Source organism: Doryrhamphus excisus, linkage group LG1 (assembly GCF_037039965.1).
Source record: "Doryrhamphus excisus strain RoL-2023G ecotype Guam linkage group LG1, RoL_Dexc_Guam_v1.1, whole genome shotgun sequence".
NCBI classification, from domain to species: Eukaryota; Metazoa; Chordata; class Actinopteri; order Syngnathiformes; family Syngnathidae; genus Doryrhamphus; species Doryrhamphus excisus.
The window spans coordinates 12,513,336-12,525,423 of NC_136357.1; the positions used below are offsets into that span (position 1 = coordinate 12,513,336).

Here is a 12,088-nt window from a genome sequence, read left to right on the forward strand (position 1 = left end):
TACATTTTAATTACTCAAAACAAAATCAAACATGTAGGTATCCAATTGATTAATAGTTTTTCCACTGTAAAATGTTTCATTTTGTAAGAACTGCGTCATTTTTTGGTTCCGTCCCATTTCTAGTATTTTTGTTTTTGGCAAAGGTATTGTTATTTCTCCCACTGTGTCTCTTGTTTTTTGGTTTATTTTATAAAATCTACATTACCAAAAATTTTTCCAAAAAAATATATTTTTTCTGTTTTCCAAAGCAATGGTGGTCTGACATTTATTTTTAAATTGGTTTTATTGTTTAAAGTCTGAAAAAAAGGAGGGTAGGAGGTCAGTCACTTTGTTCAGTCGTTAGCTGATGCTTTCATTTGAAGACAATGTTGATCTAGAATGAAAAGTATTCCAACTTAATACAAATCTTATCAATTTTCCAAACACTTTTATTCAACCATCATCTGATCATTAACCATATATTACTAATACATGTTAACTATTGAAATACTAATTAACACTATTAAAAAGGTCCCATGAAGTTATAAACACTATATACATTCTCAATGCTCAATATTATATCAACAAACGGTGTGTCTTGCATAATTACCACTAGGGGGTACCATTGCGTTAAAGTAGGAGGGTCGTACGGTATTATGGTGTTACTGTTGAAGTATGTATACAAAGTTCATGTCTTAAATTACTAATATTAACTCTTCATGGCGTAAAGTCCTTTGGTCTAATCATCATCCTGACTGTTTTAAAAGACAGTCTTTCATTTGTAGGATACAGCTCTGTGGAGATATTGTGCCAGGTCCCCCAGTAGATCCCATCCCGGACCCCCTTGTACTTGCCAACATAGTACCTCCCGTTCAGGTTTGCAGCCATGCATGCATCAAACCACCAGCCAGAGCTGTAGTAAGCCCCACAGTTCCCCGAAGGGTAGCGGTCATTGTCCCTGTCCGGGGTGGTGAAGGCCCGGTTGTTGTGGTCGTAACTGGAGCTGAATACAAGAGCATCTCCTGCAGTGCCGGAGTAACCCCCCACTGTCAGCCTGTAGCGCATCCTTTCACTCGCCACCTTGAAGTGATCGTACTCTGCATATCCCACCACCCCGGAGAAGTCCTGAAGATCCACCCGTAGCATCATGTCCCTGTCGCGGGTCAACAGATGAATGTGTTGGTTTCCAAGCCAGAACTCCCCTCCATTGAGAAGATCACCAAAGCCAGATCGGTACTCTGCCCAGGTACGATTGAAACTGACACTACCATCCTGCCGGAGCTGCAAGAGGGTCCATCCTCCACCATGAAGCTCCATGTCACAGAAGACTGGGAAGCTGATGCTGCTGCCATGGAGGACATCAGGGGTCACATGGTAGACTCCACTCTTCCTTGCCCCCTCTGTGAGCAGGTGGTCCGAGCAGTCTCTCTTCATAGAAAGTTCACCTAAAGAGCATTTGATCAGGCCTTAAACGACATTTGTTGGACATGATCTAGCTATAAAATGTGGGTGGTGGTGCTGGTGCAGCTGGGTTGTAGGCATGAGGTAATATGTACAACAGAGGTCAGTGTAGAAATACTTTTCCACCATAAAACAGATTGGACCTCCATGCTTGATTAATTTAGAGTGAGTAATTTAATCTTACAGAATGTAAACAATGTAATTTGTGGCTTATTTAGTATTGAGTCTTAATTACTGAACAAGTGCAGGTATGTCCTTGTTAGGCAATCATGTTAGGTTTGCCGTTATGAGATCCTATGTGGACATTTTGTGTCATTTAAAAACTTTTTTTTCTGCTATTTTTTTGCTTTGTTCAATTAATACAGTTGAAATTGTCCAAGAAAATATGTATTCATTTTTAAAACGTATTAGTAATTGACATCTCTATTCAACTAATCTATAATAGCCACGCTACAAAAAAGTCGCACATTTAAAAAACATATATTTTTGATCTCATAAACAAATGCAATCCTTTTTCATGTTAAGATTTCTACTTTCTTTCAATTTCCATTCATCCATTTTTTTATGCCGATTATGCTGTCATTAGGGCCGCGGGGGTATGCTTGGGGCAATATGCTGGGTACACTCTGGATTGGTTGTTTTTTTCAGTTTGTCCACCATATCATGCTATTTTTGCCATTCAAAGCATGCAACGTAATGTGTATGTGTGTCTTTAAAAAGTTTAAATTAGGGTTGGGCATCGTTTTAATTTAAGCAATTCTGGTTCAGATTCCTCATTTTGATTCCAGTTCCAAACGATTCTCGATTCTGATTCTCTTCATTCACTCTGTGCTTGCCCTGACCTTCCCACCTTCAAAAAACAACTAAAAACCCACCTCTTTAAATCTGTTTTTAATGTCTAACTTTTTATATCTGACTGCTGTGCCCCGCCCCGCTTTTACTTATGTTTTAACTGTGTATTAACTAATGAATGTTGTATTTTGGTGTGTCTTCTACTCTGTTTACTTGCTTTATTCAACCCCATTCTTCTGTAAAGTGTCTTTGAGTATTTTGAAAAGCGCTATACAAATAAAATGTATTATTATTATTATTATTATTCAGCGGTATAGGGTCATAAAAGTTTGCATGGTTTAAATGAAGGTGCTAACCAAAGCTATTGGATGAAATATCTGAATGTCTCCATGATATTCTTTTAATTATATAAACATTTTATGAATTACTTTGCTGTGAATTTCTCACTATTTTGGTTTGGTACTGGCTATTTTCAACCAGTACCAAACCATTAAACTTGAACATAAATGTTTGGAAGTCCCTGTACATAGGAGTACATGTTCACAAATATAATTTTTAGTTTTGAAAACCTCATGAAAACCAATCAAACATATCCTGTTGTTTACGTCTTATGATGCAGACTAGAACAAAGTAACTTAACGATGTTACTGAGTTCTGAGTTACTAAACTGCCTGCAGTTTCTGAACTTACTCACTAGCGTTAACTGTCTAGGTTTGTCTATGAAAAAGTACTCAGCAGGATATTTGAGTTGGCTACTGTATTTGGATGATAAAGTATAATTGTTGGCATAAGATCAATGTAATTTAATGTTTTATTTATCTGACTAGTTGAAGAAGTCCGAAGTAGCACATCTAAAACAGAGCACTCTGTACACTGTGAATCTGGAGGTGTTTAATACTGTCAGTTGTGCAACGTCCTTTGCATGATATGATGGCGTTGCAACTGTTGCACACCGCCGACCGTTCCGACACATTTTTTCCAAATTTCAGCCAAACCTTAAAGGAGTCCACAACTCAATACTAAGGGCCGAAAAATTAGCATAATAGGTCCCCTTTAAGGGTTAACTAACTTAAGTATTTGTTAGTGTAAGCTAACTTCTACTCGATGAGATGTGTTAAAATATGAACCTCTACTGTGTTGTCATTTTTCATAAGTCATTGAATTAGTGTTCTGTGTCTTACCCTGAGATGGTATCAGCAGTGGTGACCCGCTGGCAGTCCTGCTTCCTCCCTCCTTGTCCTCAGGCAGCTTTTTAGGAGGCCTATCTGGTGATCTTCTATTAGGACCTAGGCTGCTGTTAAAGAACGCAGCAACCACCTGGTTGATTTTCACACGCAGCTCACGGGCACTTGATGATGACGACTCGGCACCTGGGGGTTCCGGGTCAGAGGTGGTGCTGGCGGCGGCTGTTGTTGAGGTCTTTAGGAGGGGTGCTTTCGCGTCTGCTCTGTGAGGTAATGTAGCCTTTGGCTTGGAGGATTCTGGATTGTTGTTAGGAATAACACGGTGGAGTGTGACTGGGCTTGTTGACGTTGGTATCGATGGTGATTGAGTGGTTGTTTGTGGAATCAGATCAGACATCATCCTGCTGTTTGGGCTCACCGGGGGAACCGAAAAGCTATTTGAAGTCTGTTTTAACTCTGGGGAATGAGTCACATCAGCAATCAGTTGCTCTGGACCAGAAGTAGGATGCAGGTCAATAGTCCGACTAACATGTTTGGTGTTGTTCTGCTTTGGTGTTGCTGTTTCTGGCTCCGACGTAGGTCTAATGGGTGGTCTGTCCCCCTTGGATTCTGAAGCAGGACTTTGATCAGTCACAGATTGGTGGTCAAGCTTAAGTGTGACATCTGACCGAGGCTCTTTAAGCCCTTGATTGGTTTGAAATGCTTGGCTGGCTTTTGGCTTAACCAGTTTTTGGTTAAGTTTGGGCACCTGTGTTGTGTTAATATGAAAGCTTTTCTGGCTGGATTTCAGTCTTTGATAAGGATTAACTCTAAATACGTGTCCTGGTGGGTCTTTTGGCTCGGGAGGAGACTCTGGATGAAGCGATTCCATCAAGTTTTGACCCCCTTCAGAGATATTGCTGATTAACTTACTTAGTTCCAAATTTGGCTCCTGATCAGGTGACAAAAACTGGTTTAATTTATCTTTTGCATCACTTTTGGTTCTTTTGTCAGGTTTTGGCTTCTGAATGGGTCTTTTGTGAGGTTTAGAGTTTTTATTCCATATGGGTGGATCTGGTTCTTTGCCAGTGGCAGGTCTTTGATCTACAACAGTTGGTACCTGGTGTAGTTGAGTCGTCCTGTTTTGAATATGTTTGGGCTTTAGGCTTTTTAGGTTCTGATCATTCGTCCAGTTATCTGCTCTTTGACCATGTCTTTGGATTTGGATCCTTCCAGTGTAATTGCCAGTTTTATGTTTCTGGTGAAATTTCTGCTTTTGCTCTTGTTTTGTTTTAATGTCCGGTTTACGTTCATGCTTAGATTCCTTTGTCTTGTCGTTGCCAAGTTTATGTTTTGCCCCGGGCTTGGGTTTTAGGCCTGGGAGATGCTTTATAGCAGGCTGGGCTGGCCACCTGCTGTGCTCCGTGGCTTCAGGGGAAATAGTTGTGTGGAGGTTGTGATGAGAAATGATAGAACTTGAAGTTGCTGCACCTTGAGTAGTCATGCTTATGTCTGTCTTTGGACTATCCAAAAGATTACTTGTTGTTTTAGAGTCAGTCATACTCACCGTCCCAACGAGGTTTGGTGCAACAGGAGCTGATTGGGTCACTCCTGGATCAACAAATGGGACGTCATGTAAAGTAGAAGTTGACGCAGGACTCGGGCTGATTCCAACCAAGTCTGTCCTTTCAGTGGCTGTGCTGGATTGTCCACCACTGTCTCTCTGGACATTCTGGATTCTCTTTCCTTGAGCGTCCTCACCTTCTTTTATGGACTTGAGGTCAATGTTCTCAGGCTGTTTTGGTTTCTTATTACCTCCCTCCACTTTTACCCCTCTTTCCATTTCCTTTCTCCTTTCATCCCAGATCTGTCCTTGATCCTTGCTTGTATGCCTCCCGTGGTCCTTGATCCCTTCACGGCGGTCTCCTCCTTCAGTTTGTGTCTTTCCCGTCTTTGTTTCATTAGTTTTAGTTGTAATCTCTTTTCCACCGTGTAGTACTTCCCCAGCAAGTACTCCTTCTTTGACGATTTCGCCATTCCCGCTCCTACGATTTTCTTCCTTGTCTCCTTCCAAATACACGTCTGCTTTATCTATCCATCCTAAATCTCTGTCTGTGCCCTGAAGTATCTCAGCGGGTCCCCCCTTATCATATTTGCCCTCTCTGACTCCCACACACCCTCTTTCACTCTCGCCACAGTCTAAGCACATCTTCCTCAACTGGTCCACATCGTCTTTCAGCATCTGCAACTCCTTCTCAAGCTTCGCCAGCTCTTGCAGCTTCTCTGGCAAGTGCACAGTCAACTGCGGCAGGTTCAGGACGTAAGGGCAAGTAGCCTGCCCCGAGCTGCACGGCCATCCAGCCGTCAGGGTGGCGGCGCATGGATTGAATCCCTCGGTCCCCAGTGCGTCTCCGAAAGACATCCATGAGAGGCTGGAGAAGGCCAGCAGGGTCCCGCCTATGCACAGTGCTGTTATCTTCATCTTAAGATGCAGTAGTGAGAGAAGAGGAGGAAGCAGAGAGAGAAATAGACCCACCTCAGTCACAGGGGCATGATGATACAGTGAGTAGGCGGTAAGGTGGGCGGGGGAAGATGAGGGAGGGGGTGATGGAGCGCATGAGTGAAATGGGAGAGAATTGGCGAGCAAATAGTTTGAGGAGGGGCAACATGTATGAAGTGAAAACAATGTAAGAAAAGGAGAGAATGGATCATCACGTTATGTTGCACATAGATGTGTCATGTGATTAATGTGTATGTACACTCAAGTGATGGCACACAAGCTGACTACTATTCATTCATTCATTCATTTTCTACCGCTTTTCCTCACGAGGGTCGTGGGCATGCTGGAGCCTATCCCAGCTGACTTCGGGCGAGAGGCGGGGTACACCCTGAACTGGTCGCCAGCCAATCACAGGGCACATATAGACAAACAACCATTCACACTCACATTCATACCTATGGACAATTTGGAGTCGCCAATTAACCTAGCATGTTTTTGGAATGTGGGAGGAAACCGGAGTACCCGGAGAAAACCCACGCATGCACGGGGAGAACATGCAAACTCCACACAGAGATGGCCAAGGGTGGAATTGAACCCTGGTTTCCTAGCTGTGAGGTCTGCATGCTAACCACTCGACCACCATGCAGCCCCTAGCTGACTACTACATACTAAAGCCTATCCGTCATGCAGAAATGTGGGAGCTATAAGTCGAGTTGTCAACAGTCCCGAGGACAACATATTTGTCCCGTAATCATTAATTAATTTTCTATACCGCTTAGCCTCACTTGGGTTGTGGGGGTATGCTGGAGCCTATCCCAGCTGACTTCGGGCGAAAGGCGGGGTAAGCCGTGGACTGGTGGCCAGCCAATCACAGGGCACATATAGACAAACAACCATTCACACTCACATTCATACCTATGGACAATTTGGAGTCGCCAATTAACCTAGCATGTTTTTGGAATGTGGGAGGAAACCGGAGTACCCGGAGAAAACCCACGCATGCACGGGGAGAACATGCAAACTCCACACAGAGATGGCCGAGGGTGGAATTGAACCCTGGTCTCCTAGCTGTGAGGCCTAGCTGTGCCGCCATTCTAACTAATTGTACATTTATATTTAAGCAGGCAGCTTGGAAGGCAGCTAAACGTTCTTTTTAAGAACAATGGCACATTCAAGTCATCCGGGCAACTGCTGAAGTACACATATATTTTTATGTCTGCCTATATTGATGATAAAATCTTAAATGCATAATAAAGCCAAGTTCCATTGCGTCTGGCTCTGGCTGTGTGGACGAGATTCTCCAGCTAATTGCTTAAATAAGTCTGTGCGCTCTGCCAGAATCACAAAAATATTAAGAAAAATCATTTCCTTTGCCACAACAGTGCCTTCCCCTCCCGGAAAGTGACCAACAATCACACATTTTGACCACTGAACACACCAGTACATCTCACCGCTATCCAGGCATGCACCCATCCCTGAGTTCAGTACCCAAAGTGCCAGCTCACATCTGTCGGGATACACTACAGTTGTTTACAAATATGTTTTTCTAGTTTCTTTAACTCTTGAAAAATATGTTTGTTTGTTTTTATTATTCTTTAAAAATATATATGTAAATGAAAACACAATTTGAGAAAAATTGTCATTATCATTAGGCATTATGTCACATATTTCTCTAACTTCACCTTTATGCTTAGTGCATTGGAATGTATGCAAGTCAATGTCTGCAAGGTCTGGTGGGATACATTGTGGCTGTCTATCATCATGAACCGCATTTCTAGTTTTAATCACTCTAATGAGTTAGTAAGTAAATTAAAAGTAGAAATCCAATTAATCTTAATAGCAGGCATTAACTAATTGTTAGTTATCCTATCTATGTGACTGTATAACAATGCTCTGCGATTGACTGGCGACCAGTCTTGGGTGAACCCCGCCTCTCACCCAAAGTCAGTTGGGATAGGCTCCAGCATACACCCCGTAACTCAAGTGAGGATTAAGCAGCATAGAAGGAAGTAATCATTAATGCTGGTCGTGATGAGATTGCATTTAGTCCCTATAGAAAACATTTATATAGTGGGAATTCACCATACAGCAAAAAGCACAATGACAAAAAGCAATAGTGGAACCTTGGTTAGAGTACAAGGTCCAACTCTAACCGAAACGGACGTTATCCAAATCAAAAGATACTATTAAGAATAATCATAAAACAGGTTTACAGTGGATAAGTGGGTAGCATGTTGGCCACACAGTCGGGAGATCCGATGACCTGGATTTGAATCTCCTACCCTAGTGAGGATAAGTTTGTTTATGTTTTATTTTAAAAAAAATCAGTCAACCATTGATGCCAGCATATACAGACCCTATAATCTTAGATCTTGGAGTGTCCAATCACTCAACACTCGACATTTCTGGCACACTATACACATTTTACCTGGCTGTCACCCTAACTATTAGCTAACTAGCTAGAGTTAATTGCCTTCGTTAAAGCGTAAAAAGTGGATGAAATGCACAATAGTTGGACAGAGGTGTGTATAAACACAGCTAATTAGCATTAAGGCCTTTCTAAAATTGGGAATGATTTTTTTCCACAGCACTAGAATCATCTTTCTCCTTGCATCGTTGCTGGTCTAATGAAGACCACTCATGAAACATTCTGACTTTATGCTGTCATCAGGAAATGAGGACACTTGCTGGACAATTGTGTGCAAAGACGTGTGAATGTCAGATGTCGGTTCCAATTCTCAGTCAGTTTAATGTCAGCTTTGTGGTTGTAGTTAAAATTATATTCATTGAAATACACTTGAAACAGTCTGTTATGGGTTGCTAAGCTCATTGTGTATTGTTTATGAAACCATTCTTATGACCTCATCACCTCACCAGGCATGTTGTGCTTTTTATCACCGTGTATTTATGTGTTTGTTTGGAGGGGAGGGATTACACAAATACTACGTAAGCTATTGCTATTAGACTGTAAGAGGAGGAGTGGCGTCCAAGTGGAATCCAAGAGGAACCCATAAAATTCTGGTGTGGATCCGGCTAATGGTGCAGATCCAGGAATGTGTTTTTCCACTTTTGTTAAAATTGCGAAATAGGGACTTTTTTGATGAGCTAGTAATTGAAAAATACATGATCTTATACACAAAATATGCCAAAGAGGGTTTCTATGGAGATGTACGCTTGTTTAGCCTCATGAAGGAGGAGTGCCGGGATGACCTTTTTGAATAGTCGTGCTCTGCCTTCCATGCTTGCTGCTTGTTATGACGACACGAGGCTGGAGAAATTTCTCAGCTGTCGTTTTAATAATGACAAAGAAAGCTGTTTGGCTCCGACTGTGGGAAGCACGCTCTTAGATGGAAAGTAAGATAATGTCAAATTGGATACAAGACATCCATTATAAACTGTCACTCTGCCCATATTGTCTTTAATTGTGCTGTACTCCCCGGCTTCTCCTATATACACTTATGTCCTTGTTTGACAACTGTTGGTAGGTAAAAGCCAGGAAGGCTGTCACCTTTCACACATGCGTCAGCACTTACTTAATAGTGTGAGAGAAATGTTTATGTTACTGAGAGATGTTTGTTTAAGAGATTTATCAGTGCTGGACCTTTAGGAACACAGACTAGTATACAACAAGACTGCAGCTAACCAGTTAGGCAGTTCAACACAAATTGGTAATAATTTAGCATACAGGTATATGTATCACTGTTACAAAAAGCCCACAGCAAGCTAATGTCCTGCTTCACTGATTATGTTTTGTCCTTGAATGCACCATAGTTGTTGTGTCCATAGCTGTTAAATGCAAAGGTAAAAGTTATATATAAAGTTACATATAATGTCTACACCATGATTGCGACTGCATCTGTTCATCAATCATCTTACGTTATCATCCATTAATGGTGAGTAAGTATACATTTTATATTTTAACCCTTTAACTGCCTGGTCAACCAAATGGTTTAGCACATTTTGAGTCACTATATTCCATTGAAAGAAGTGTCCAACTGAGCCCTACTGCTTTAGCCATCTCTACCACTTGGTAGAGGTATGCAAAGCTAAAGAAATCCACCAGATGGCACTGTTGGTCACTTTTCACCCTCCACTAACTAGGATGTCACAAGGTGAAAATCAAGACATTTTGACCTTTTTTAATGAAAATTTGAAAGGCATGGAGTTTTTTTTAACATGGTATTATTGATAAAGGTCTTGATAGACTGGAAAATGTTACTTCGTACCAGAAAAACAGTAAAACATGCTCAACCAAATGGTTGATTTGTCACTTTATAGCGTGTGGAGTAAAATTAAGTCAGTGTAATTAAAAATCATTATTTACCATCAAATAAACTAATTTATCTACCTCCAAGCAGACCTCACAGCTAGGAAACCAGGGTTCAATTCCACGCTCACCCATCTCTGTGTGGAGTTTGCATGTTCTCCCCGTGCATGTGTGGGTTTTCTTTGGGTACTACGGTTTCCTCCCACATTCCAAAAACATGCTAGGTTAATTGGTGACTCCAAATTGTCCATAGGTATGAATGTGAGTGTGAATGGTTGTTTGTCTATATGTGCCCTGTGATTGGCTGGCCACCAGTCCAGGGTGTACCCCGCCTCTCGCCCAAAGACAGCACCCCCGTGACCCTCGTGAGGAAAAGCGGTAGAAAATGAATGAATGAATGAATGAACCATGAAGCCATATCTCGACCATTTGTTAGAGGTTAATATGTGTGTACAGTTTCATGGAATGTCAAATGTTTGCACAGTAAATAAATGAATAAAATAATCCTTTGTGGACCAGTTGCAGCGTATAACCAAGGCTAATTCTCCGTCATACCTTCACTCTTGGCCTTACCCATTTAAGGACAGAGGCCCTCCTGGTAAACACAATTGCCTCAGTGAGCCGCCTTAGCCCATTCTCTGTCCTGGATCATGTAAACACTGTGGGCTTTATTTTCCATGCAGATAGAACAAACATCTGACCATCAGTTCAGCCTGCAGGCAGGACACTCCATCTTTATCCATTTAGGAGGCCAGGGAATGAAGAAACAATATCCTAACTCACCTGCCCTCACCATCTTAAGAATGAAAATCCTTTCTCCTGTGGATCACAAAGCACACCAGAACACATCTTTGGTTTCTGTGTCAATTACACTCACTTGATTCCCTGTAAGATGGACATTCTTTCACTATGTGTCACGATGACTTTTTACCGGTCACTTGGAAAGATTTGTCCCTCACATCTGGGATGGATTTCTTGTAGCTTTTCCAGCACCAGATAAAGCCAGGTCAGTCAGTCAGTCACTAACCTAAATACCTGGACTCCCTGAAGACATGAATATTCCACAATTAATAAGACATGGTGAAAGATTTGGGATTACTTTGCATGTATGTTTTGGATTACACGACCTGTTGTAGTTGATGTTTTCTTTTAAAAAGCATTTAAGTGCACAGGAGAAGCCAGGAGAAGACAATACAACGACACTGTCCTCTAGTGAGGTTTTGAGACATCACAATTTGTTGGGAAAAGTCATCCATGAATTTACGGGCAAAAACAAGACATATAACAATGTATAAAAGGGGGTGAAATACACTTTTAAAAATCGATTTAAAGTAATTTATATTTATGCTTTACAGCTATGTGAAACACGGACAAACGTGTAAATGTAGATATTTTCCCTTGACTAAGAATAGCGAAAAAAGCAGTAAACTGTAATCCGAACCAGACTTCAATGCATTTCGTATCGCTACACTGCCCCCTAGTGAAACTTTGGGGAATCTGCAGTAGGTTTGGTGAAGGCATCTCATGGAAAAGCAAGAAATGTAACACAAACGATCAGAATTGACGTTTTAAAGCAACAAATAAATGTGTTTTGCATTCCTGTGAAGTGTAGTTATGTAGAATTGACTAGTTCAAATAGTTCAGAGTACGAGATTGTTTTTAATTACATGTTTGTCAGTTTATTTGTGTGTAACTTACCATCAGGAAGTGCAGGGGGAAAGGATGACTCAGATCAAAAGGATGACGTTAAATTCCTAAAGTGTAAGTCACGCGTTGTTTTTAAACATTCTAATTTCTGTGAACTTCCGGTATGCTCCTATACGTGCTACGTACTAGTGGTGTGTAGATCGAGCCAAATATCAATAATATCGATTCCAACCTTGGTATCAATATTGATTTATAGCAATGTAAAAAGACCGATACTTG

General features: G+C 41.3%; 1 protein-coding gene across 1 annotated transcript; it reads right to left on the bottom strand.

Annotated features, from left to right (window-relative positions):
* Window positions 1-45: 45 nt before the first annotated feature.
* On the bottom strand, window positions 46-6,111 carry LOC131131413 (uncharacterized). Its single transcript, XM_058076112.2, has 2 exons — window positions 3,414-6,111; window positions 46-1,424 (listed from the first exon to the last, which is right to left on the bottom strand). The coding sequence occupies exons 1-2, from the start codon at window positions 5,875-5,877 to the stop codon at window positions 697-699; spliced, it is 3,192 nt and encodes a 1,063-aa protein (XP_057932095.2). The 5' UTR covers window positions 5,878-6,111; the 3' UTR covers window positions 46-696.
* Window positions 6,112-12,088: the final 5,977 nt, after the last annotated feature.

What these genes read in the sequence shown, in the direction of transcription:
- LOC131131413 (XM_058076112.2), bottom strand. Translation starts at nt 5,877, where the DNA reads ATGAAGATAACAGCACTGTGCATAGGCGGGACCCTGCTGGCCTTCTCC. An exon ending in ACTGCTGATACCATCTCAGG is followed by an intron (nt 1,425 to 3,413) that starts GTAAGACACAGA and finishes AATGCTCTTTAG; the next exon opens with GTGAACTTTCTATGAAGAGA.